The sequence below is a fragment of the Prionailurus bengalensis genome, chromosome C1 (assembly GCF_016509475.1).
Source record: "Prionailurus bengalensis isolate Pbe53 chromosome C1, Fcat_Pben_1.1_paternal_pri, whole genome shotgun sequence".
NCBI lineage: Eukaryota > Metazoa > Chordata > Mammalia > Carnivora > Felidae > Prionailurus > Prionailurus bengalensis.
The window spans coordinates 219,347,905-219,375,262 of record NC_057345.1 but is presented as its reverse complement, the minus strand read 5'-3'; the positions used below and the strand labels follow the sequence as shown (position 1 = coordinate 219,375,262).

At 49.0% G+C, this 27,358-nt stretch overlaps 1 protein-coding gene across 8 annotated transcripts in view; it reads left to right on the top strand.

Annotated features, from left to right (window-relative positions):
* Positions 1 to 3,269: 3,269 nt before the first annotated feature.
* COL6A3 (collagen type VI alpha 3 chain) overlaps positions 3,270 to 27,358 on the top strand; it is an 80,453-nt gene continuing 56,364 nt past the window's right edge. For 4 of the 8 annotated variants that reach the window (XM_043578260.1, XM_043578258.1, XM_043578259.1 and 1 more), the window contains exons 1-2: positions 3,270 to 3,701; positions 17,785 to 17,905. In XM_043578260.1, the coding sequence (XP_043434195.1) occupies positions 17,815 to 17,905 (91 nt within the window). In that variant the 5' untranslated portion in view covers positions 3,270 to 3,701; positions 17,785 to 17,814. Of the gene's footprint in view, positions 3,702 to 17,784; positions 17,906 to 19,413; positions 20,032 to 25,320; positions 25,924 to 27,358 lie in introns of all 8 variants that reach the window. The other 4 variants (XM_043578254.1, XM_043578253.1, XM_043578256.1 and 1 more) reach the window with 2 other exon arrangements.

Below are 27,358 nucleotides of genomic sequence, written 5' to 3'. Positions count from 1 at the left end.
CTAGCTGTTATGGGCAGAAAGGGTTCCATTGTAGGGGAATTTGGGAGGGTCAGTGGAGTAGGCTTGGGGCTGGGCCTCCGGGAATGATTCCCAGGACTCCCTAGTCTCTCCCCTGGCCCTTTCTGGAAGGTAGGGACACAGGGGCTTCCCTGGAGAGCCTGTGTGGCCACCACCTGGGGTAGGAACGGACAGGGGTTGGGGAGGGACGTGGACACATCCTTGGCTATTGCCTGGAGGCTGGAATGTGGACTCTGTGATGCCCAGCCCAGCTGCCCCTGCACCCCCACCAGCCCTTGGCACCTGGGAAGCTGGAGTTTGCTTTAGAATTCTGTCTACCCTCCACACTCTGACATTTCCTGAGGAGACACCTCCAAGCAGCCAAGGACAAGCCTCCAAAATGGGTGCAGGTGTGAGCCATTAATGGCTGACACCCGCTTTGGCTGAGGTGGGGGCCCCAGGCCACGAAGGGTCTGGAGGAGGCTCCCTAGCACCCGCATACTCTGTTTGCCAGCAGAAAGTCTCCGGTGTGCATCCCTCCATTTTTCCCACGTCACACCAGAACATCCACATGGGGAAGCCTAGCTCCCACCCAGAGCCCTAAAAACTAGCAAACCTGGGAATGGGATGTGCAGCTCTCTAACTTGTGCCGAAAGGTATGGGGAGAGGTGCCGAGGTCAGTCCAACACGACCTTCAGTGGGAAACTGAACTGAGAGCTTCTGTGGCTTATGAGGTCCCTCAGGTGGCCGGGACCCAAGACCCTCGATGTTCGGGTCAGTGCTGACATTTGAGATGGTTTCTTCCTGGGACCAGGTGGGGGAGAGCAACAGACATTTCAGTGACAATCATAAATCCCAGTGATTAAGGGGGGAAAAAAAACCCATGGAGCCTGGGTTGAGTTGCCACCACCTGCCACCAGCTTCTAGAAGTTTCTCTAGTCACAAGCAGTGTTGGAAAGGGTCTAGATCACCTGAAAGTAATGTAACCTTGCGTGTCAACTATGCCTCAATAAAAAAAAACAAAAACAAAAGAACCCCCACTAATTCCTAAGACCAAGCAATATTTGAAAGGAAATGGTCGTATTTAAAAAAAATTTTTTTTAATGTTTTTATTTATTTTTGAGACAGAGAGAGACAGACCACGAGCAGGGGAGGGTCAGAGAGAGAGGGAGACACAGAATCCGAAGCAGGCTCCAGGCTCCGAGCTGTTGGCACAGAGCCCCATGCGGGGCTCGAACTCAGGAACTGCGAGATCATGAGATGAGCGGCAGTGGGACGCTTACCCTACTGAGTCCCCCCAGGCGCTCCGGAAGTAGTTGCATTCTTAATTGCAAAGAGAGAGTGCTGAAAGGGAACATCTAGGACAGGCTTGTCCGGTTAACCTCTGCGGGGCCACAATGCTTGGGACAGGAAGTCTTAATCTGAGGTTGCCTTATTTGCAGCAGGTGATGGCCTTGGACCCAGGGTTCCCCCCAGTGCTGAACTTGCAGACACCAACCAATGAAGTGCAGCCAATGTCCCCGCAGCATGGGACCTGGTCCGAGGCTGCCCTGTGCGGTGGGGTCGCAGGTGGGAGCACCGGCGTCCCACGGGTAATGCGGTGGCCACACTGAGCCTCTGTTCATTTCTTCTTCATCTACAGGCGCCGGGCAGGGAATTGCTACAACCCAGGCCCCCATCCCTGTCCCCTAGGCTGACATTTTGCCAGCTGAACCTTAAGCTGTGGAGGAGAGAGGCTGGCTGTGTGCATGGAGGTCTCTGTTCTTGGATGCCCCGCGGAAGATTTCCATGAGGATCTGGGCTCGAATACAGGCAGCCAGAAGGAAAGTAGCAATTGCACAGCTGCTTATGAAGGACAGTACACTCTCAAGGTGGGAGAGAGGGCAGGTCCAGAAGTGGCCACTGCCCTGAGGCTACAGGGGTCCTTTCTTTTTATGGAGGTGGGGGTCTTGGGCCACAGGATGGAGTGATGTCTACTGGGGGCTCCTGCCAATCATGAGGGAGAGTTTTGGACCCTACGAGGTTTGCACTGCCTCCCTCCCGGCAGCCTTCCCCCACGGAGGGGGCAGACTGAAATACAAATACATTATAATGAACCTCGGGGGTCACCCCGGGGCAGAAGTTCAAGAGGTGAGCACAGGTTTTGCACCTGTGGCTCCTGGTCTGCCAGCCCCCTGGGGTGTTACAAGCCTCAAGGCCATGATGTTGAAAGCCACAAAGGCAAGATGTTGTACCCTCAGGCTTGTAAAGTGTCTCCCCGGGTATCACAGCCCAGGCCTCCCAGCTCCTGTCTAAGCTGCCTACTCTAAGAGGGGACAGGCTTGGTTTCCTCCAACTGTCTCCCCCTCTTCCCTACATTTAAAGGGGATAATCTGTAGAGAGGAGTTAATGATATCGTTACTCTCTACACTTGGCTGGACGAAGATCTCAAAGTCATAAGTATCTGTTAGACGTTTCTTCATCTTTCCCGTTAATCTCACAAAGAGCCCCATGATGCAGAGCAGGGGAGGCTTGGGGGTGTTGGAGGCCAGGGTTTGGGCTGAGCCCTGCTCTGGCCCCCAGGGTTTTCTCACCTATAAAAGGAGGCCATAATCTCGCCTGACAACAAGAAAAAATAACAAATATCTATTTAAAGGTGGGGGGTGGTGGTGATGTTTGAGATAACGGAGGTAATGTGTATTAAAGAGTAGTGAAATGTGCAAGGGGCGGCTGGGTGGAGGGTGGTGATGTTGGGGTAACCCACATAATGTGTATCAAAGTGTAGTGAAATGTGCAAAGCCTGGCAAGTTGTTTCTCAAGAATTTTCTTGCAGCTCTGAGCAAGGAAAGCGCCCTGTGTCCCCTCGGATGTGTCCTAGAGTGGCACCATCGGCCGCAGAGTCAGAACCATTATGTGGAGAATTTTAAAAAAGAAGTCGTCCCATTTTCTTGCCTTTTCACTGGCGAACAGAGCTTTGCTCAGCAGAAGGCGGGGTGGAGGTGGGGGGGAGATGTTGATTGCTGGGTTTTCTATTTGAAAGGGAAGTTATTAGGAGAAGTCCGGATTCAGAAACTTCAAGGAGAAACGGGAGGGCGTGGTGAGGGTGGAGGGGGGAGATTGCATTTCCTGTTTGCCTTCCAGATGGTGTTGGAAAACACTGCAGGAAAACCATGGATACCCACGGAAAGAAAAAGAAAATTCCAAAACTCATTCTCTTTGCCACCAGGGGCCCAGCCCTAAAGGTGACGAGTACAAGAGGTGGATTTCTTTTCAAGAGTCAGCGTTTGCGGGAGTCCGGCTAGAGGCTTGTAGGGTGAAGACCGCGTTGGGAGGGCAACATCAGCCTGCAGCAGGGGCCAGAAGCAACAGAGCTCAGAGAGTCTGGTTTTCATTTACAGTTGGGTCAGGCCCTGCGGTGGGGAGGGGGAGAGGAGGGGTCGGGAGGAGGGGAGGGGAGGAGGAGGGGGAGGAGGAGGAGCTGGAGAGAGCCCTGACTGTATCCCTGGATCGGGTCCAGTTCGGAGCTCAGTCTTCCACTGAGGGCCGCTGAGTTCTCCTGCACTCCAGCCTCCAGCGAGGACCCGGAGGGCTTTTTCCTCCGCCACCCGGAGCCCCTCTCCGGCAGAAAGGAGAGCAGACACAGTGAGCGGGAGAAACATGCGTCAGGTTCGACCATAAGTGAACGCGGGAGCCCAGGGACACGCACGTCTTCAGGTTCGCTCAGGGTGAGTGCGATTGCCCCTCTGCTTTCCCGAGTCTGCGGGCAAGAAGGAAATGCTTTAAACCCGGGGATCGGCTCCAGGAGGCTCTCCTGTTCGCTTGAGTCCGTTTTCTGGACGCCTTCTCCGTCTCTGGAAGATTCTGCTGAGTTGCCTTTCTGGCTTGGTGGCCCCTGGGTTTCTCCAGCTTGGGTAGGGCCGCCGCTTGCCCGAGAGCTCTGGGCTGCCGTCGGGTGGCACCGCGGGCTTTCTCTGCCTGTCCCTCGCCACCCCCCCCCCCAACTGTGGTGGTGCCGGGCTCGCTGCCGTCTGTTTTTGACGGCACTCGGTGGGGACCTGCTCTGTTTTTTTCCTTCTTTATTTAATTAATTAATTATTTATCTTTAGCATGAAATTTATCGTCAGATCGGTTTCCATACAGCACCCAGTGCTCTGTGAGCAGACGTGTCTTGGCTAGAGGATTCAAGAGCTACCTGTTGAGCAGCTCTCTGGGGAGATTCTCTCTGAATTCTCCCAGCTGGGGGTGTGTGTGGGGGGGGGGCGGCTTTCCGCCCGGGGCCTGGCGTGGGCGGGGGCTGGTGGAACACATCTGTGGCCTTCGGGGGTGACGTTGGTGCCCAGGCTCGGGGCGAGTCAAGAGTTCCCCAGCCGGTGCCGCCGGGCCGACCTCTTTTGAGGAACCTGAGGTCACTATTGCAGTCTTTACCCTTGGGGGTTGCAGAAAGGAGCTGCCGAGGTCGAGGTCAGAGGAGGAGAAAGCATTTGGTGTCTGGGCTGCGTGCCCACTGGATAAGGCAGGCCTCCGGGGGCCGTGGGCCCGGCCCGTGGTGCCCACATGTGCTGCGGGTGCCAGACTGGGACGCCCAGAGGCCTGTTCCCTGGCCGGGAGGGTGGGACGTGGGTCCTCACTCGCCCACGATGGAAAGTGTCTCCTGAGAGCTGCCAGCCAGCTTTGGGGACCTGTCTCAAGAGCCTGGTGTGTTAGAAAGTGGGCCGGGGTTGAAGCATGGGTGGGGTCCCTGGGCAGGCCCAGGGGAATACTGGGTCTGGGGTGGGGGGAGTGTAGAACAAAAATCAGCAGCTCACAGCCTAGCCCCAGGAGCAAACTTAGAGGCTGGTCCGGACACCCAGACTGGCCTGAGTGTAGGGCTGTGTCCTGCACCCAGACGGAGCACAGGGGTGCTGACCCGTGCCCGCCCCTCCTTGCCCTGCACACAGCTATCCCCACACGACAGCTGTAGGATCCGAGAGCCGCAAAGGTGCTTGGAGCTCATGTGGGCAGATTTTTCCCCTGCCTGGGATCCCCCAACCTCCCAGGGCATCCATTCCTAACAGTTGCGAAGCCTGAACAGAAATGGCTTCAAAAACCAAACATTCTTTGTTCCTAACCAGCGTTCTATTGGAAAGCAGTTGGCTGTTGGACAGTGTACCAGAACTTCTGAGTTCTTTGCTGGGCGAAAGGTAATGGCAGAGATTCTTGGTTGGAAGCCACTGAGGTGTGGCCCGCTGGTTTTAAAGATGCAGAATCAGGGGCGGGGGCCCTGAGGTGCCAAATTATTGCTTGCAGAGGCCACAGAACCAGTACGTGGTTGAGATGGTGGGTAAAAGCATCACCATTTCAGGAAAGCAGATGTCTGAGCAATGGAGGATCCCGAACTCACTTAACATCTGAACTGGAACGGGCTCTTTGATTTGTTGTCCCCCGAGGATAGTGTCCTTCTGTCCTGTTCTGTTCTAAGTAATGGGACAATGGGTTTAGGCCCCCTAAGGCTCTCCCAGCCCAGCGGAGGGAGAAGGAGGTGCTAGGAGCTGGCAGGGACGTTGGCCTTGGCCGTACGACCTGAGAGCCTGAGGAGGCCTCCTTCATTCAGGTCACCTCTGGGGCTGGGGCCCAGAGGGGTGGGAACTGTATTTTACTTGGTTCTTAACGTGGGCTCGTTGCTGAGGGTGAAGGCACAGGGATGGGGAGGTGAGGGGCTTTTGTAGGAACTCTACGTATAGGAATGGCCGTGTGATCTTGACCGTCTATGTGGAGGCAAGGGATCGTATTGCCGTGAGGCTGAGCTTTCTCTTTCCCTACTCCAGCAGGGAGATGGCCATTAAGAAGACACTGGGTGGAGAACAAGACCTGGGAGGGGATGGCACACAGCAAGGTGGGGAGGTGTGGTCGTCCTGCTTTTTTCGTAGGGGGGAATTGGAGGGTGTGGCCGCCCCACCCTCCAGGGCCGGGGAAACCTCTAGATGGTTAGCCTGTGGCCCAGGCTCTTCCATTTCCTGGGAGGAAGTGTGCCCCTCTCCACCATGCCGTGGCTGTCCGCTGATGGCCTGTATGGCAAATGTCCAAACGAGGGGTCGTAAGGACCTGTTTGATACCAAATCTTTTCTTTCTGCACCTCCCTTTATAACAAAGTGTTTAGCATTCATACATTTGACTCTGTCCTCAGGAGCCCCTTTTGTCCTTTTTTGTTGCTTAGAACCTAACACGTCACTGGTGATAAAGCAGGAGGAAACACCTCTAATCGATGATCAGTGATTGATTCCTACGAGGCTCCCCCTCCGACCGTAGTTTGGGGTTAGGAGGCCACAGAGGCCACCGCTGTATGCCAGCTTGAAACCAGTCTTCTGTCCCTTTTGAGAGTCGGAGAGGGTTCCCGCCCTGGGAGCTTGCTCAGCGTGTTTGGACAACCGGATGAAGTATGGTCCCTCCCAGCAGCCTGTACCACCCGCCACTGTTAGGTGAAATTCCACATTTAGGGTTTAAAAGTCACCGACAAGCCACAAATTCTGCCCTGTGAGACCGTCTCGCAAGGCGTGCTGATGGCCGCAGCCCACATTTGTGTCTGACCATTGGTTTTGTCACTGTTCTCTTTGGAACAACCTGGGGATCTGTTATCTTTTGGAGAAGAATCCCAGGCTGTTGCCCCATCTGAGTGGGACACGGTGAGGCAGTCCCTTAGGGTTTATGTGCCATGGCTGCGTAAACATCCACTGTCGGAGGCGTGACCTGACATTAAAAAAAAAAAAAAATCCTATTAGTAGCTCTAGCCGAGGAAACGAAAGCCTTACTTAATTCAAATTTTAAAGCAGGGTAGCATCAAAAAGTTCCTGTACATTCAGACAGCTTTGAGCAAGACAAGGACGGTTCTCTTCATTCCCCACACTTCCAGACATGGCTTCTGTCTTTCCAGTGTGAAAATTCTGGAAGGTTCTATGCTTTAAAGAAAAGATGCTCTTCGCTCTCTCTGCAGCATGGGCAGTGGCCCCTGACACCTCACACTCAGCACACACTGTGTCCTGATTGACAAAGGGGGGGGGTCTCTTCATGATGTTAATCTTTGGAAGCACAGTTTTTAACACCTTCTGGTCTCCTGGGTCTGTTCTGGGAGGAAGACGAAATTCTGGCTTAGCACATTCACCTGGGTGTAGCCTTTCCTGAAAATGCAGTGTGGTTTTCTTTCCTCTAGAGGGCGGTGTATCTTTCCGAGCCCCAGAAAAATCTCGCAAGGGGTGGGAGTTCTTCAGGGTGGGGTTTCTGGGTTTGCAAGGGTTGATAGACATCTCAACAGGGTTCATGGGTAACTTTACACTGTTTAAACACGTATATTTTTAAATGTGCCCGTAATACCTGAAGTAGATATAAATTTAGAATTTTATTTTATTTTTTTTTCTGTGCTCAGGTATTGAAGTGAGATTATGCGTTGAAACGAGGCATTCTGTACTCTAAAATAATTTCATTACAAGGGCACTAACCATATAAGAACTTACAAAGGAAGCATTTTACCCACATCTCCTAAGAAAAGTTTAAATTGACAGTAAGTTGTTTCAGAACCCAAGTGAATTTGCATGTTCATGCCTTAATGTGTCCACATAGAATTTTTTAACGTAAAACAGGCAGTAATAATGTTAAGGTAGTAAACTGATCCAGTAACTCTCAGACTTCTCATTATCTGCCCTTTGCTGCTTCCCCCCAAAGGGTGACTTGTTTGAACATATTTTAAAAAATGCACACAGACTACGATAATTATGAACGTCCCATTTTAAATCTTGGTTAATAAAAAAAAAACGTATATTATTGACTCTCAGACTTCTCGTTTGCCGAGCTATCCATTGTTAGGATCCCGAAGGACGGGATCCCAGCTCCGAGAGGAGGACCCTAACCTTGTACTCTGTCTATGGGTTCTCCTATTCATTCAAGCTGGATAAGCCTTGCTGTGCTCATGGCATGGAGCTTTGGGGTTGAGGGAGGGCACAAGGGTGACTGAGACATAGACCCTGCCCTCTGGTTGGCAAATATGTGATTGCCATTGGGCTATTTTAAATATCATAAAATTGGGCCTCTGGGTGGCTCAGTAGGTTAAGCACCCGACTTCGGCTCAGGTCATGATCGCACAGTCCGTGAGTTCGAGCCCCGCGTCGGGCTCTGTGCTGACAGCTCAGAGCCTGGAGCCTGGAGCCTGCTTCAGATTCTGTGTCTCCTTCTCTCTCTGTCCCTCCCCCGCTCGCACTCTGTCTCTCTCGAAAATAAAATAAAAACATAAAAAAATTAAAAAATAAATAAACATCAAAAAATTACCACCTTGGTGGATACTTTCTCCACACCCTTGATATTTCTTTTTTTTTTTTAATTTTTTTTTCAACGTTTATTTATTTTTGGGACAGAGAGAGACAGAGCATGAATGGGGGAGGGGCAGAGAGAGGGAGACACAGAATCGGAAACAGGCTCCAGGCTCCGAGCCATCAGCCCAGAGCCCGACGTGGGGCTCGAACTCTCGGACCGCGAGATCGTGACCTGGCTGAAGTCAGACGCTTAACCGACTGCGCCACCCAGGCGCCCCACCCTTGATATTTCAGATGAGGGAATGGGGCACAGAGAGGTGAATTACTGGTCTGAGGTCACAGTGCTAATAGAGTGAAATCAGAATTTCTGGGCGCCCCTGCCCACGGTGATGCACGCCCGTCAGCAGGTGTCCGGGACCAGGAATATCCAGGGAGTAAAAGTTGTTAGAGAATATTCTAGAACATCATGTGAAGAAAGGCACTTCTTCCCATTGACCCGTCTTCCGTGGAGTAGCATATTATCACAAGTTTAGTTGGCAGAGGGGTAATTGTTACTTTAAAAAAAATCTGGAAAGAAAAAGGAGAGGAGAAAAGTAAGACAAACATGTAAAGTCCTGCCAAACCCTTTCCCAAAGGCAAATTATTAATCTTTTGGAGGGGTCTGGCTGCGTCTAGCATAGCATAATCCCTGCCGTCCTCCTGAATTTGAAGACTCAGGAAATAACCGGGAAACATTTGTGGGTTAACAGCGGCCAGGGGAAAGCACAGTAGGAAATGGTTCGGTAACATTTCCCCAGTGTGTGCTGTACATTTAGTTTTCATGGACCCAGAGCATCGAGAGTTGGCCGCTGGACGGAAGAGCCCCCCGGGTGAGTTTAATTTGAAAATTAAAAATCGAACAACAGCTGGAGATGAGTCAGGTCTCAAGGGAAGCCATTCCAGGAAACTGGTTTTTCTCTTCTGGAATCTTCATCAGTTGATTCAGCAGCCGGGGGCCAGCCGCCAGAGCAAGCGCCAGCTCAGCTGAGGCCCACGGATTGCCCAATGTGTCCCTGGGGGACTCTGTGTTTCTCGTGGGGGCAGCAGGATCCCCATCACTGGTCCCGCCCAGGGAAACAGAGGAGAGGAAATAGTCTCCGAACCTCGTCTGTCAGAGCATCAGCAGTTAGCCTTAGTTTATGCCTAAGATAAGTGAGCCTGGAGAGATCAGCTGATCATTACTGATAGAGAGGAAAGGAAGTAGGAGTTTTCCAGGCTCTTACACTAAATCTGGTGTTGAGGATGTCATATCAGACGTCTCAGCTTAAGGTTTTAAAAAGTCTATTTTAAGTGACTTTCTCTTCTAGACTTGATCGTGAGTCGGAGTAGAAAACAATGTTGAGCTTTTCCTTTCAATCTGAGAGCGCTTTAGCCACTTCGAATAACCCAGCAATGGAACGCCGTGGGTTTGGAGAGGCCAGTAGCCCCAAAAGTCCGTGGCCAAGAAGGGAAGAGGCGGATGGAACCCGGCACCACGCTTCACGGGGCTGGAATGAGATGGGTGTTTGCACAATTTCTTCTGAAGCAATTTCTAAGGCATTCTCTTCCTTAATGTTAAATCCAACCTAGTCTCTGCTCAACGTTTATAATTAGCAGTATAAATGGAGAAGTCTCGTCTGGCTGCCTTCTATGTTTGCATGGTGGTGCCTAGCTCTCTCATCTACAGCAGATGTAGAACCTTCTGCTTCACGGTTATTGCCTTGGACCCTAGGAATATGTCTTCAAATACATTTCCAAGTATCTGACACCTAATCTGAAGGATCTTCAAGCTGCCCTTAGGGGGGGAAGGACGCGAACCCTGACGGCGCTCAGCACATGCTTGCACGTGACCTCCATGAGGGAGGAGGCTGCTTGCAAGGGGATGTCCAAACCCCCTCCCGCTTCCTTTCTTGCTCTGTTTAGAATTCTTTAAATATTTTTTCAAATTTATTTTTGAGAGACAGAGAACGAGTGGGGGAGGGGCAGAGAGAGAGGGAGACACAGAGTCTGAAGCAGGCTCCAGGCTCCGAGCTGTCAGCACAGAGCCCGACGCGGGCCTCGAACCCGCGAACCATGAGATCGTGACCTGGAGCCGAAGCTGGTCGCCCAGCCGACTGAGCCACCCAGGCGCCCCTGTCTTGCTCCGTTCAAACACAGGAGCTGCGGAACGGGTATCGTTTTACTTGATTTTGCCAGGAGGGGCCAAACATCAAAGATCTTGAGTTGGCTCTTCAGCGTCTGGCAAGGACACTGTGGGTGGCAGTGAGGCCAGGCCAAAACACATAATCAGAAGAGTTAAAATTTTGCTATCACAGGAAACATGTTCAGAGCCTGGGTCAACCAGATAATTGTTTGCAGACGTGGATGCGTGGCTGATAATTCTCTTCTCTGGTGCTTTTTCATAGAATGGAAAGAAGAGGTTTAAGAGGTTGTAAAATAAACAGTGAAAAAAAACCCACCTCCTGAGTTAGAGGGGCCTTCTTAGTGTTCTCCAAATCGCTTGAGGATCCCCCAAAGCTCTTTCAAATGGCAGGCGTATAGTAAATTCTATCCTCTTCCTCCTCTGGGAACATAATGAATCCTTTCCGTTTTCTCCCTGGGGACAAGGATGGGGACTCCTTTCCCAGGATTCAGGCAAGAAGGGAAGGGGAGTAAGGGAAAGAGAGAGAACCAGGGTGGCAGCCAGCTCAAGGTCCCTGGGGTTTCCTGAAGTGTGAGTCACAGCAGATAGGACGCCCTCCCGCCCCCGCGTCCTACACTGCTGTAGCTCCCTTGTGAAACGGGACACCAGGAGTTAACAGAAGTCTTAGGACTCGGTAGGAGCACCAGCCTGATTTTAGAAAGCGGTAGTCGGAGAGGACGGAATAAATGCCCTCAAAATGGAGCCTCTGGAACTCTGGAAGTATTTAAGCCTTTGTTTCAAAATGATTTCCTTGTGTGCATGTGTGTGTCTCTTTCTTAAAAAAGCTTTCCAGACATGGAAAATGAAACAGCTTTTGAGTAGACTTAATGAAAACTAATTTCACGGGGTTGCTAAATAGCTCGGGAGAGTCTTTGGAGTATGACCGAATACGATTGCAAGTTGGAGGTCCGGGGAAAGCAATCTTTGTAATAAGAGCTATCTTTTTAAGTTTCAAATGGGCAGCGACACAAAGGAAAAAGGCACCTGGAATCCTTTTCAGAATGAGGCGGAGTGAAAAAAGGAATTACTAATGCTCAATAGAAAGATGAGAGTGAAAACTTAATGAAATTCTATTATTGAATCTGTTGCCCTTTGGACACAGACTCTATGACCCAAAGGAGCACCTCACTCCACCCAACCCAAGGGGCTCAAGCAGCCGGTTGGGACTTTTTTTCATATTTAAAAGAATGGCAACAGTCAAATGGATTCTGTCGACACAGAATCTGTTACAGAGAAGTCTATTTTTGACCCCAAAGGGATGGGGAGTTTCCTTGAGATCTGGGCCAGGCCTGGCTCAGTCTCTCCGGGTTTCCTGGGGTCCTTTCCTTGGGCTTTGCAAATGTGGACTTTGGTTAGGATTCTGGGTCTGTCTTGTTGTATCCATGTGGCCTTGGGCACATCGCTTTGCCTTGCCTGGTTTTAGTTTCCCAGCTATAAAATGGGGTCAGGGTAGGGGGGAAGCAGCCACTGGGCCGTTGGGAGGAGGGCATGAAATCCTACGGTGAGACAGACGCACAGTAAACCTTACTTGTGCTCTCTTGTCTCCATTTCCTGGGGGGTGGGGAGAGGCTGGCGCAGAGAGGGGTGGGTAATGAGGGCGTGGCTGCCTCCTTCCCCCTCATTGAAATGAGCAAGCTCGTGATCACCGGGGGAGACGACGTTTGATGTCTTTCAAAAACTTCAGTTTTAAAAATTGGGACTTCATGGCATGATAAATAGAATAGATTTAATTGCAAACGAAAATATTAACAAATATTCAACAGCTGGGCCAGGAACACTTGAGCCGCGAGACTGGCTCCCAGGCGTGATGGCAAGAAAAAGTTTTCCCACCTGGGAATTCAGCTCAGCCAAGCCACGTGAGCTCATCGGTCACGAGCGGAGCTTGGATAACTCCTTATCGTGGCACAAGCATCGTCTCCAGAGTGGGAAGAGCTTTTCCCTTCTGCCCTCGCTGCCCTCCTCTCCCTTCCCTTCCCTTCCCTTCCCTTCCCTTCCCTTCCCTTCCCTTCCCTTCCCTTCCCTTCCCTTCCCTTCCCTTCCCTTCCCTTCCCTTCCCTTCCCTTCCATAACTGGGCACATTTTGGAAAAAAGAATTCCTATGCACTGTACTTTGTGTCTCAATTGGGTAGCACTTTGTTTAGGGGGCTTATTACCCTTAAAGATTAATATCTTGGAAATAAACTTTTTTACATGTCACTTTCAACCAACTTAAAATTCCTTTTCCTTAGAGAATGGGCGAAGTAAGTAATGCCTCCGGAAGATATTACAGATTTCATCCCATTTCCATTTAGATGTTACGAGCTTTATCAAAGATGAGAAAATTATATCTTAGAATTTCTCAGTAGAGGGCCCACTCAATGTTTACCCTATGAGAGGACTGGTGGATTCCAAGAAGTCAGATGTGAGGCCCTGTGAGATACAGAGATGGTTAAAACGCCATTAGCAAACTGCGGACCACACAATACATCCCATGGGTCCAGGTTGCCTGCAGGGGCCTGTGGCTCGCCCGTCCAGCACCCAGCAGTGGGTGGGCAGATCTTTGTCTCACGTCCTGTTTTTCTCGGCATGCATTACACAGTCTAGCGCTTTCCAGCGAGGCCCTGTGATATTCTCTCGCTCTAATTCTTGAACAGAAGTACTCCTTAGAATGTTGCGTCTTGTGCATGGATCAAATCTTTCAAACCATTGAGCTGGACTCCCCAGAAGATTTGCATCAAAATTTTTTGTGGAAAGGGTACTGCTTACACTTTAGGGGGGAGGTAGAATGGATGCTTTTAGAGTCACACGCGAATGTGGATCCTACATGTACACAGATAGGGTTTTGTACACATTTGTGGGAGGTTGACAGACCCGTGGATCCCATATTTAAAAAAAAAGTTCTCAACCAATTGTAATATTACAGGTTTTTTTTTTTTAATTTTTTTTTCAACGTTTTTTATTTATTTTTGGGACAGAGAGAGACAGAGCATGAGCAGGGGAGGGGCAGAGAGAGAGGGAGACACAGAATCAGAAACAGGCTCCAGGCTCTGAGCCATCAGCCCAGAGCCTGACGCAGGGCTCGAACTCACGGGCCGTGAGATCGTGACCTGGCTGAAGTCGGACGCCTAACCGACTGCGCCACCCAGGCACCCCCAGGTTTTTTTTTTTTGAAAGGACTTTATATTTTTGGAAAGAATCCAGTAAAATTTAAATAGTGTGGACAATTTTCCTACAAAACAGTTTTCTAGTAGGATGCTTACTGCTTATAGGAAAATCCAGTGTTTGCTGTAATCAGAAGACTCACGAATAGCATGTGTACAATGTACTTTTACATTGTTCTAAAGCGTGTATTCTCAATTTATTGAGAACACACATACACAAATGACAGACATTGCGTTTACTTCCTCCCCCTGCCCCCAAAACTCAGGAATAGGCCTTGCAGAGTGTGGGGGAGGGAAAGTATGGCTGGATGGAAAGATCTGGAAGATTCCCAGGGTGGAGCATGGGCTTGAGGGATCTCTAGAGCGCAGAGGCGGTGATGGTGGGGCTGTGTTAGAGGGTCATCCTCAGTAGAGAAAACAGACCAACCAGCCAAGCAGTGCCTGTGGGGACTGTCCTGAGCACCAGCCAGGACTCAACTAGGACTTGGGGACATCGTGGAACCAAAGCACTGGGCACTGGGGACTGCCCTTCTCGGTTGTATCAATCTGTGTCTAACGTGTGTTCACCGTTTCAAGCCAAGGTGGTTGGGCTGTGCCTTTGAAATGTTGCCATTCTCACCACTCGCTGTCACCTTCTTGTAAGAGAGAAAGATGTCCTCTTGATGACTGGCCTTCCCATCATCGTTAGAACATGTCCTCGGCAGCTGATACATTTCCAAGAGAAATCTCGATCGACAGGTGGTTCTATTTTAGCTGCCGAGAATGTCTTCAGGCTCTCAGAATTGGAGTCACAGGGTGGTCTCGTCACAGGTGATACTTTTTGTTGACTTTCCTTGGAAGTGCAAAGGCACAGTGGGTCTTGGAATCTCCTCTCTTGTTCATGGTTTTATCTTTCTCGAGTCCTCCAACTTTTGGCAGGCTGGCCTAGGGCCCACGCTCTGTGTCTTGCTGTTCCTCCCAGCTGGGCCACAAGATTTGGACTCCAGCTTCTCCCTCTGGGCCCGACCCCTGGCAGGCACGACCGTGGGCCGGAGCTCTGGTTTTCTTTGTGCCCCCTGCACCCATGTGCTTAGGTGGCAGACTGCATAAGGGGCTGTCTCTTTGTTCCCCGTGGCCCTCGATGCCGTCTCGCTGAGCAGTTCAGCCGGACATTGGTCCTCTGCCAAGGCCACATCACTAATCAGTCAGACTTCCCTCTGCTATCGTGAGTTGTGTCGTTCTGTACGACAGCATTGACAATATCAGACCGTCTTAACGTTGGCTTCATTAGCAATGTGGGGAAGGCGGAGCTCCTGCCTTGCACAGCGGACAGCTGTGAAGAGAATCTCTGGGCCCATGGAGTGCCTAGGGGCAAGAGGAAGGTCACGCTAGAAAGGTCAAGCAGGTGCCAAAGCTTAGGCCTTAGGTGGAGCTCATTTCATAGCTCAGCTGGGACTTAGGGCAGAGATAATTTTCGCACCAGGTCTCAGTGTTACATCAGTTTTTTTTTTTTTAAGTTTAGAGAGAGACAGAGTGTAAGCTGGGGAGAGGGGTAGAGGGAGAGAGAGAATGCCAAGCAGGCTTCATGCTTAGCACAGAGCCGGATGTGGGGCTCAATCCCACGAACTGTGAGATCATGCCCTGGGCCGAAACAAGAGTCAGATGCTTAACCGACTGAGCCACCCAGGAGCCCCCGTTACCTGTTTCTAATAGTTGGCTGTGTCCCGGAAGTGGAGTCTCGCGGTATGTGTCTTTTTGGAACTGGCTCATTTCATTTATCCTAGCGTCCTCAGGGTTCATCCACGTTGTAGGGATATGATAGGATTCCCTTCTTTTTAAAGGATGCATGAGATTTCATTGTATGCGTACATCGTCTTTATCTGTATCCATTCACCCATCGATGGGCATTCATGTTGTTTCCACCGCTTGGCCATTGTGACTCGTGCTGCAGTGAATTGGGGTGTTGATGTATTTCTTTGCAATCCTGTTTCATTTATTTTGGCTATATGTCCAGAAGTGAGATTGCTAGTTTATACAGGAATTCTATTTTTGATTTTTTGAGGAACCTCCATGTAGTTTTCTCTAGTGGCTGCATTGTTTTACATTCCCACCAACAGGGCACAAAGGTTCCAATTTTTCTGCCTCCTCATCGATAATTATCGTTTACTATTTTTTTTTCATAGCCATCATTCTAATGGGTGTGAGGTGATAGCTCATCGTGGTTTTGATTTATTTGCATTTCTCTGGTGATTAATGATGTTGAGTATCTTTTCATATGCTTAACGGCCATTTGTGTATCTTCTTTGGAGAAATGTCTGTTCAAGCCCTTTTCCCATTTTTATTTTATTTATTTATTTTTATTTATTTTTTTGAGAGAGAGCGCGCACACACATGTGCGCACGTGAGTGGGGGAGGGGCAGAGGGAGAGACGGATTCTTAAGCAGGTTCCATGCTCAGTGCAGAGCCTGACACGGGGCTGGATCCCACGACCCTGGGATTGTGGCCTTAGCCGAAATCAAGAGTCAAGACGCTCAACCTGCAGAGCCCCCGAGGCGCCCCTGGCCCTCTTCCCATTTTTAAGTCAGATTATTTTGTTGTTGTTGAGTTGTGGGAGTTCTTTATATACTCTGGGTTTGAACCCTCATCAGATATATGGTTTGTGAATATTTTCTCCCATTCTGCAGATTCCCCCTTTCACTCTGTTGGTAGTTTCCTCTGCCGCACAGAAGTTTTATACATTTGCTACAATCCCATTTGTCTGTTCTTGCTTTTGTAGCCTGTGCTGTTGGTGTCATATCCAAGAAATCATTGCCAAATCCACCATCATGCGGACTTTTCTATTTTCTTCTAGGAGTTTTATAGTTTCAGGTCTTACATTTCGATCTCTGACCCCATTTTGAGTTCATTTTTGTGAGTATTATAAGGGAAGCGTCTAATTTTGTTCTTTTGCATGTGGAGATGCACTTTCCGCAGCACCATTTGTTGAAGAGACTATTCTTTCTTACTGTGTTGCCTGAACACCCTTATGAAGGATCATTTGGCCATATAAGTGAGGTGAGGGTTACTTCTGGCATCTCTGTTTTATTCTATCGGCCTACATGCCTGTATTTATTCTATTACCATACTGTTGTGATTACCGTAGCTTTGTAATATGTTTTGAAATCAGGAAATGTGAAACCTCCAGCTATATTTTTCTTCCTTAATTTCTCAAGATCACTGTGGCTCTCTGGCTCTTTTGAACTTCCAAATGATTTTAGGATGTTTCCCCCTGGATTTCTACAAAAAAGGCCATTGGAATTTTGACAGAGGAGGGTGCCTTCTGGTTTGGGGTGAGGAGAGGGTTTTGTTTGCGGGGCAAAGATCTGCCCATCTGAACATGAGCGTGGTTGGTTGGAAGTCACGCTTGCGGCCACCAGCTGGTGCGTGGGGACGGGAGACCACGCCACCAGGCGGCCCGCCCTCAGGTCTGGCTTCACAGGCTTGTTAATTCAATGGCCCTGGGCTTCTTTCATTCTGAGATTGGTGGTTGGCACACAGCAGGATTTTGCTGGGAAAAAATGCTAAACGGGAACAAGGGCGGGGCGCCTGGGTGGCTCAGTTGGTTAAGCGTCGACTTCAGCTCTGGTCATGATCTCACAGTCCGTGAGTTCGAGCCCCGCGTCGGGCTCTGTGCTGACAGCTCAGCACATGCTCTGTCTCTGTCTCAAAAAGAAATAAAAACGTTAAGAAAAAATTTAAAAAAAAAAAGCAACAGGAACGAGGGCAAGATTTGCAGTGGTCCCAGAGGCCATGGCCGTGTTGGCACACGCTCTGATTTGGGCAAAGCCCATTCTCTCCATGAACTGAAGACTTCCTGGGGGAATCTTTCAGACACGATCTATAGTTAAGCTGGGTGTCGCAGACCCACCACTTTCTGCGGCCACAAATACCTTTACCCTTGACTCTCTCTCTCTCCCTCTCTCTTTCTCTGCCATTTTCTGGGTGACATGCTGTTGTGGCCTGCCTCAGTCTGAGAGGAATGAAGGTTTAATTACCCATTTTGTTTGGTTTTGTTTTAGGTACGACCAAAGGAGTAGCATCACGGGATTCAAAGATTTTCACTGACTGTGTAGTCAGCACTCCTTTTCGTAGAAGGGCTAAATCCTTGGTGCAGTGGTTTGTCATCTGAGCACCAGAACTGATCATTTTGCCTCCACCCTCTTTTCTTGTTTAGGTTCCCACTTGGTGCTTAGACACGTTCAAAATGAGGAAACATCGACATTTGCCCTTGGTGGCCACCTTTTGCCTCTTTCTCTCAGGCTTTTCTCTTACCCGTGCCCAACAGCAGCAAGCAGGTAAGATCCAGAAACGCTTCTTACTTTTATTCAGAGGAAGGTGCTCTCTGGTGTTTTGATCTTAGACCTCGTGAGCTTGAGCCAGAACTTAGATGTGACGTAGGGGATGGTGGAGCCCTTTGTCTCAGGATGTTCGTTCAATGCACAGACTTCTCCAGATGCTCTGTATCCAGTAAGAGATGGCCTACTTTTATTAACCCTTGGGTTGATATCTTGGAGTTGGTTCGCAAGTGGTTCGTTTTCACACTGGGTATGAGCAGAACATTTGTGTCACAAACATTTCACCAAAATGAAGGGCTTTTCCGCACTCCTGGCCCTGGTTTGATCTCACGGCACCTAAAACCAGGATGAGACAATTATTGAGAGTAAGCATTATTTTCCTTGAAAACAAAACACCCAGATCACCCTCTTTGTATAATTCTGGATACAAAAAGACATTTTTCGTCTAGAATCAAGTCTGGAAAAAAAACATTTCCCCAAATGATGAAAAAAAAAAAAGATCCAAATGAACCCTCTTAAGAATTTGCTTGCAGAGTTTTAGAAAACTTAGAAATGCTTCACGCACTATGAGTTTGGAGGGATGGCCTTGAGTCTCTCTCTCCTTTGCCTGGAGAGTTGGGTCTTGGGTAGGGATTCTCCCACTGGACGCGGTGGTCCTTAGATGGTGGGAGGCGAATGCCACCTCAAGGAAAGGGGAGCATTGCTTGGGGCATCAGGGAAGCCTGAGGTAAGTAGAGTCTGGGAGCTGGCTGTGTACTGCCAGCCTGGCCCACAGCTGCAGAAGGGCCCTCCTCGGGCACCCCCAGCCTGGTGCCCTGAGCTTCCTGCTCCCACTGTCTTTGAGAAAGATAAATAATATCCCACATCTGCAAAGACTCTTCTGGCCCTGAAAAATATATAGTGACTAGTTAGGGTGCCTTTCTTCATGCCAAAAAGTCTGGGAACAATGAGACCTTTCCTTTCTCTCCAGTTATTGAAGTCTTCACGTAAGGAAGACATACTTGCCATGTGTACTTTTCTGGCAAAGTACGCCAAGCATCGGACGCTAGTTAACGTAAAGCGGTCATTTTCACTGTTCCTTCTTCTCGAGGCCCCGTTTCAGAGCCAAAAATGAAGAAGGAATTTTTAAAATGGCGGTTGGTTATCTCTGATGGAGTAGCCTGGTCTCATCAGGTGGGTGTCGGGGCTCAAACTGTCACAGAGAATCACGCTTGAGTTAAAAGACACGCCAGGGGATGTTTTCTCCCCCATTCTGGAGCCTGCTACTGGTTCATGGATGGGGTTCATTGCATATGGAAGTTGGGCCAAGGGTTGCTGACCAACAGCTGTCCCTGTGCCCAGGTCCCTGCCCCTCAGGTAAAGTCCTCCCGCCTGCCCGTAGTGCAAGCGAGGTGCGGGCCACTCAGTTAACAGCACAGCGTAAGCCGAGTTAGGTTAGGAAGGCTTTGCGCCGATAGGAAGTAATTGCCGAACAGGAGAAAAATCTAAACCAATGTCTTTTTTTAAAGATGTCAAAAATGGTGCCGCTGCCGATATAATATTTCTAGTGGATTCCTCTTGGAGCATTGGAAAGGAACATTTCCAACTTGTTCGAGAGTTTCTATATGATGTTATAAAATCTTTAGCTGTGGGAGAAAATGATTTCCATTTTGCTCTGGTCCAGTTCAACGGCAACCCACATACCGAGTTCCTGTTAAATACGTACCGTACTAATCAAGAAGTCCTCTCCCACATTTCCAACATGTCTTATATTGGGGGAAGCAATCAGACTGGAAAAGGATTAGAATACGTAATGCAGAATCACCTCACTGAGGCTGCTGGAAGCCGGGCCAGTGACGGAGTCCCTCAGGTTATTGTAGTGTTGACCGGTGGACACTCGGACGACGGCCTTGCTCTGCCTTCAGCGGAACTTAAGTCTGCTGATGTTAACGTGTTTGCAATTGGAGTTGAGGATTCAGATGAAGGAGCGTTAAGAGAAATAGCGAGCGAACCGCTCAATATGCATGTGTTCAACCTAGAGAATTTTACCTCACTTCACGACATAGTAGGAAGCTTAGTGTCCTGTGTGCAGTCATCCGTGGCTCCAGAAGGGGCTGGAGGCACAGAGACCCTTAAAGACATCACAGGTAATGGCACCATTGCCAAGCTGCTGCCTGCCTCGCTGTTCTTTGGAGATAAGCTTGGCAACTGCTGGCATTAAAGCAACACTGTGGCTAAAAGATGGGGGGGTGGGGGGAGGGCGGGACCGGGAAGAGATGGCTGTTCACAGGTGTAAAAACAAAGGTTTGACCACGCTGTGTCGCCTCCTTCTAAGGTAGCGTTTTCCTGCACTGTCCGCACGGAGTCCGATGTGGGGCTTGAACTCACGACTGTGAGATCATGACCTGAGTCGAAACCAAGAGTCGGACGCTTAATTGACTGAGCCCCCCAGGCACCCGGAAACAGTTAGATTTTAACTCTAAAAAACCCCATTCTCATATTATGACCCCACGGAAGGGACTTCTGTGATCCTTAGCCAAGGAAGCCAAGGAAGCGTGGCCAGGCGGGCAGCTCACAAAGATCCCTCCCATCTGTTATTGGGACAGAGAACCCGTGTCCTGGAGAGAGAGCACCGTGTTGTGAACGCACGGCAGGGCTTACAAAGAGAGAGTGATGGAGGGGCAGGAGGATCTTCTTGGGAAGGAAATCCAGAATGGTGGCAAGTGAGTTCCTTCCTGCAGCAGCCCACGAGGGGGTCCTGCCCGGTGGGGAGGAGGGGGACGAGCTCACGGGGGCCGGGAGGGGGAGGAGTCCTAGAGACCGCTGGTCATGGGACCTGGGGGACGCTGCCACCACAGCGTGGGGAGGGAGGCCAAGGGCACATCATGGGGGTGCAGTAGTTTTGCGAGATGCTCACGGGGTGGCCCTCACGTGCGTAGGGCAAGGTGGACAGGGGGCCGCTGGGGACCTGGGAGGCCGGTGCTCAGGAAGGTTATCCGCATAGACGTTAAAGTCTCTGGAGAGGAGCACAGGCGTGCCGTGTGGCTGCAGGCTGAGTGGGATATAAGGGAAACCCAAGGAAGGCTGGAGGTCCCTTCAGCGCGCTTAGCTGGGGAGGCGGGTGATTGTCTGAATGCAAGGGGGTGGAGGGGACAGGCAGCCTCCACACCGGCCCCAGGAGGTGATCACAGGAGCGGGATTCACAGCCCCCTTTTCTCCTATGCTTTCAAAAGTGGTTGCCCCCCAGAGGGCTCAAAAACAGGAGGCGGGAGGCAGGGTGACATGTTGGATGGGGCAGGGAGAAGCAAGACTGGGGATTTTGAGACATAAATTGACCAATCTAACTTTTTAATGTCTATTCATTTTTGAGAGACAGAGAGCACGAGCTGGGGAGGGGCGGAGAGAGAGGGAGACATGGAACCCGAAGTGGGCTCCAGGCTCCGAGCTGTCAGCACAGAGCCCGACGTGGGGTTTGAACCCACGGACCACGCGATCATGACCTGTGCCGAAGTGGGACGCTTAACCGACTGAGCCCCCCCAGGTGCCCCTAAATAGGTCAATCTAAAGGGCCACACAGGAGGGGCTTGTGGAAAGACAGAAGGGACACGTGGAGTCTGGAGAAAGGGAGGGCTTTCTGGACTGCAATCAGGATAACGGGGGAATTGTAGGTAAACGGTATGGACGTCAGGTTTTTGTAACAGATTCAGAAAGCAGGGGTTAAGGAACAATATGACTAGAGGTCAGGAGAAGGAACCAGTCGTCCTGGGCAGGCAGAGCTTAGATGGGAGAAGGGTTTCAGAACTAACCACCCACAAGGTGTTTCGGGAGGCTGTTCATAAAATGGTCCGCCCAGTGGTTGCCCATGATTTCAACTCTGACAGCGGTGGGGATGCTAATGTCCTGCCAACGGCTCTGCCTCTGACAGAGGAGCGGGTGACAGTTTGGATTCTTCCCGTTTAACCCCAAAAAGCGTTCTGTGCTACAAGTGACATGCCTCACCCGTGTTTCATGATACATGTGTTGATCCTGCCAGATTATAGGAGAAGAAGGTGGGACCCCCCCCCCCCAGAGCATCCCAAACCAAAATCTCCGGGGAACAAGGGGATGCTGTGAGGCTGCCTATACTGACTTTTCACCGATCATCACATTTCTGAATATAGGGATGATAAGTGATCCATGTCAGAAGGGTGAAGGGGTCAGTGGAGACACAGGACACCTTTTCTTTATTGCTGTTTTGGCCAAGTGAGGGAAAAGAGCGGACGAGTTTGCTTTTATGTTTAAATGAACAATCGTATTCTTACGTGAATGCTAACTGAGCCTTTCAACATGGTACGTTTCCACACAGATGAAAAAAAAACCTTTGTTTTTATGCCAAGAAAGCATCTCTGTCTTCTAGTGTCCAAGCCACTAGCAGCTCCGCGGTGGAAAATTAATCCGTTTATGTTGTCTTTTCTGATTAACTTCACTCTGCAATTCCTCTGGTATCACGTACCATTGCATGTTCCACAGCATAAACGTAAAATAATAATAATCCTCTGCTTCCAGAGGGCATTCTAGAGATTGCTAGTGAGTTAGGGCCATTTCTTCCCATTACCTGTCCGCTGGGTAACTCTTCCCCATAGAGTGTTCTTGACCGAAATCTATGGTGTGTATAAAACGTTAATGGTCCCCCCTGTTCTAAATGAACTCTACTCACATAATCAGTCTCTGAAGGTGGTGTTCTTTAAAATCTCCTTGTCATCCTTTTATAAATGCATATCACTAAAATGCATATCACTAAAGTGCATATCACTAAAATGTGTTCTGAAGTGAAAGCCCAAAGTGGTCTGTATTCGGTGAGGATTTCAGTGTGAGCCTTCTCTTCTTTGCAAAAGATGAACATTTAAAGCACTCTCGAAATCAATCTACAGTTTTGTGTTTGCAGAGGAAACACACAGATGATCTCTTTAATTTTTCTTAAAAAAAAAAAAAAAAAAAAAAAAGGAAGCATCCCACGAGCTGAGGAAGGCATTGTGCCCACATCAGTGTGCTCCAGAAAAGAATGTTTCCAACAGTGTTGAAGGAGCCTGACTTTTCCATGGACACGGTGAAAGTTTTCTATGGAAAATGCCACAGAAGGGTGTGTGTGATACGTGAGCCACGAAAGCGGAAAACAGGGAACTTCACGTTGTAAATTTTAGTTAGAGCTGATTATCCTTAGACTTAAAACTGGTCATCGGTACGCCTTGCTGTACACAAGAACCCACAGCTCTTGTGTCTGTTTGAGGCTTCAGCTCACCTGGATAACACAGCATGCCAATGTGTGTCCCATCATTGTGTGCGTAAGAGGACAATGTTGTTTTTTCAGTGATGACAAATTATCCAACATTTTTCTATGACCTGCTGCAGTTCAGCCTTTAGGAGGAGAAAGGGTCAAGGGTTTTCCCACAGGGTTTCTCTTAATTTGTACACTATTATAAATTGCAACCAAAAAAGATAATGTAATAAATTAATTAAAAATTAATAAACGAATAAGGAATGTGTCATCCTGTGCATTGGGTTATCGTTTCTCTCTTCCTGAGGACCCTAGGCTCCTAGCTAATCCTTTTATTGGTATGCACGTCTTTTACGGTCTCTCAGGGTCATCGGTTCACGCCTGGGAGAGGTTGAGGGATACAGTGGTGTGATGGACAGAGCCTACGGCTCATATGATGATGCGGGCCATTTCTATGGCACTGCGCCCTCCCAAAGATCCTTCAGGAATCTTATGTTTTGGCTAAAGAAAAAGCAAATGCGTTGGGATTCCTAGCAAAGGCCCACTCTTATTTCATACTTTTGTGTGACACTTACTAAAAACACAAGATCTTAATTACTGTAGCAAGAAATTATCCTTCTCATTAACCCTCATGTTTCCAAGTTATTATCTTTCCCTGTGCAAGGGATTCACCTGCAAGAACGTTGTCAGGGATTGTGTGTGAAGGGAGGAAGAGTTCTTCTGGTTCAGGCAACCTCTGGCTCAGCTTTCGTATGAGGGGACTTGAGTAAGAACATAGTTTCACTGTAGCAGAATTCTTTAATTTTATGAGATAAGATTTGTATCCTGTTTCCACAGTGAAAATGGGAGCAACTTTTTCCGGCACAAGGAAAAATTAGTTTTAAACATAAAATGTTCACTGTCATGAGAAAGATCAGAACTCATGGTCTTGCATACGATGTTGTGATTATATCCCAAATATAGCTTCCTAAAATCTCAGAATATAAATATCACATATGCTCACATACGGTCTTTTCCTGTTCCTAACACACACTTAAGTTATTAAAAAACATTCGCCAGAATAATTTTTCTTTTCCTCTAGTTTTAAATCAGTCCAATTTAAATTTTCTAGTGGAGCCTTTGAAATATTCCACTCAGGTTTATAGATTATTAATTGCTACTCCTTACCCAATGCTTCTGTGAAGTCCCCATTTTCCATAGTGGAGTGGAAGTTTCTAGTTTGCCATTGTAAGGAGGAAAGAGGCCAAGGTCCCCGTTTTTTTGTCCATCTGTATAACCCCAGAACTAATTCTGATCCAGGGTTTATTAGAGGCTCATGGTCTCGCTAGGCAGTCAGTTTAGGACGTCATAAAAATAAGGTTGGATAATTATGTCATGACTGGTTTCATATCACTCTGCTTAACATTGTTCTGCATTATGTGATTGAATACAGAGGCAATAAGAAAAGTACGTGAACAAAACATCTAGCCTAATCCCAGACCCGCATGTGAGTTCCATGCAACTCAATATCGTATGAGAAGAGAAGATCAAACCAGACATCTATCAGATATTTTTAAGATTAAAACTTGAAGTGTAGCTTGAGTTCTTCCTTTCAAATTCACAAAGTTGCGTGCAGGCCGCCATCTTGGTTTTTAAAGAGAAGAACCAGTAGTCATTCCAGGAATCAGGTGTTCAACATGCTGGGATGATAAGTCACCAAACCCTGACTATGAGCTTCTGTTTCGTAGCTGTGGCAAAGAAAATTCCTATAAGCCCTTGAGGATTATGAGAGAAACATCCAAAAATTAGAAATCATGTTTGGACCTCCTGGAGGTATGGTAACGCACAATTCCACGTAACAACATTTCCCTCCAAATTTAGTAGAAATTTCTAGAACACATACTCACGATTCTTCCCCCGGAAAAGTGACTATGATGTTTTGAATTGTAACTACAAAGATGGTACAAATGAACATTTGATATAAGTGTTCCTGTTTTACGCCACTGTTCGCGAGGAGTTGCCTCTTATCCATTCAGAATGCAGAACTAAAAGAGAATTTCACATTCCTTAATCAACGTGTGTTTTGTTTGTCTGTATTTCGTGTTTCTTATTGGTTTCCAAAGAAACATGTCAGAACACTGAACAATGCATGTGGTCACTTGTTCTAACGCTTTCACATTTTTTGCATTTCTTTCTTTTAAAGCACAAGACTCTGCTGACATTATTTTCCTTATTGATGGATCAAACAACACCGGAAGTGTCCATTTTGCAGTCATTCGCGACTTCCTTGTAAATCTCCTTGAGAGACTCTCGGTTGGAACTCAGCAGATCCGAGTGGGGGTGGTCCAGTATAGCGATGAGCCCAGAACCATGTTCTCCTTGGACACCTACTCCACCAAGGTGCAGGTTCTGGATGCAGTGAAAGCCCTTGCGTTCACTGGTGGGGAGCTGGCCAATATCGGCCTGGCCCTGGATTTCGTGGTGGAGAACCACTTCACCCGGGCAGGGGGCAGCCGAGTGGAGGAAGGGGTTCCCCAGGTGCTGGTCCTCATAAGCGCCGGGCCTTCTAGTGACGAGATCCGCGACGGGGTCATAGCACTGAAACAGGCTAGCGTGTTCTCGTTTGGCCTCGGAACCCAGGCCGCCTCCAGGGCAGAGCTTCAGCACATAGCTACCAGTGACAACTTGGTGTTTACTGTCCCGGAATTCCGTAGCTTTGGGGACCTCCAGGAGCAATTACTGCTGTACATTGTTGGCGTGGCCCAAAGGCGCATTGTCTTACAACCGCCAACCATTGTCACAGAAGGTACGTATGCTCTCCTCGCCATCTGTGTGGGAGTGGGGTGTTTTGTGGGTTGGTTTTTGTAGAAGCAAGACAGGCACCTCCAGAACGCTTCGCCTCAGGAGAACCTGTAAGTACCCACGGCGGGGTCCTTCTGAGATAGGCTAGCTCTCGGGGGTGCAAAACAAAAGATCCGTGAGTGAGTGGAAAGCTCTCGTCAACACGTGCGTTGTCGAGGAAGTGTGCTTTTGAGGTGAATTCAAGAAAGCCGGTACTTGGAGACTATTCAACATCAATTGTATTATTCACTTGCGATCCAGTCATCTGAAAAATGGATCTCAGGGGCTCATTACAATTCTGAGAAAATTAGTCCAGGACGATGGCACGGCCTCTAAGCCCGCGTGTTACAAGCGCCCTTGCAGGTAGGTGAGGGCTGCCCCGTGGGGCCCTTTCTGTGCTGGGTATTGAGAGCTGCGCTTCTGAAGGTAAGAAACCACACGACGCTCACTTGGTGGGATATTTACGAGAAACCATTTTCCTGTGCTTCTCAAGTTTCGGAGTAGTTGCGTCGAGTCGCGAGGTCATGACGTACATCCAGTCAAACTGAGGGCCTTTGGCAAAATAGCCCAACGGGACTCGTTTATAAACATCAAACGAATCGCATCACGTAACGAATACGCATTTAACAAGTGTGGGAGGAGAATGTGGTTTTCGAAATGGAAATAAGAATACGGTTTTGCCTGGCGCTGAGGCAGCTGAGCCTCAAGGCGGATCCGGTTGTGCCAACTTACATTAGTTGGTGATCTCCCCCGTCTGCCAGAGGTTACCAATGGCCTTCTGCATTATCACCGGGTAGGGAAAATCAGAATTGATGCAGAATTACATCCTGAAAATTCGCTTGATATTTCTAGACCTCCCTCTCATCGGACTACAACTTACCAAGGTTGCTCCAGGCTCGTGTGCGTGTGGACACACACGGGTGGTTTCCATAGCTTTTGAAAACGATGAGGGAGCAGCAGGGCTGTAGCCGGGAGACCTGGCCTTCGGTCCCCGCTCTTACGTTAACCAGCTGTGTGATCCTGGGCAGGCTGCGCAACCACCCTGGGCTCTGATTTCTTGAATGTATGAGAGAGGAGTTCCCTTGGATGAAGAGATTTCTGTTCCAGGAGAAGTTTCAAATTCTTTCTCCTTTTTATTTGTGGCAACACGTTGCTCACATTTCAGTTTTCCCTAGCTAACTCGAATAGTACCTCCTCACGTGCAGACAGCATCTTTAATCCTTGTGACCGATTTGTAATAGTTAACAAATGTTCCTGGCGATCTGGTCTGAGCTGGATACACAGTGCTTGCTGGTGGACGAGAGAGACGTGGCCGCCGGCCTGTTGCGGGATAATGGGGAGCTGGTGGAAATGGGGGCCAGTGTCCAGACGCAAATATTCCGAGGGTCAGAAGTTGTGTG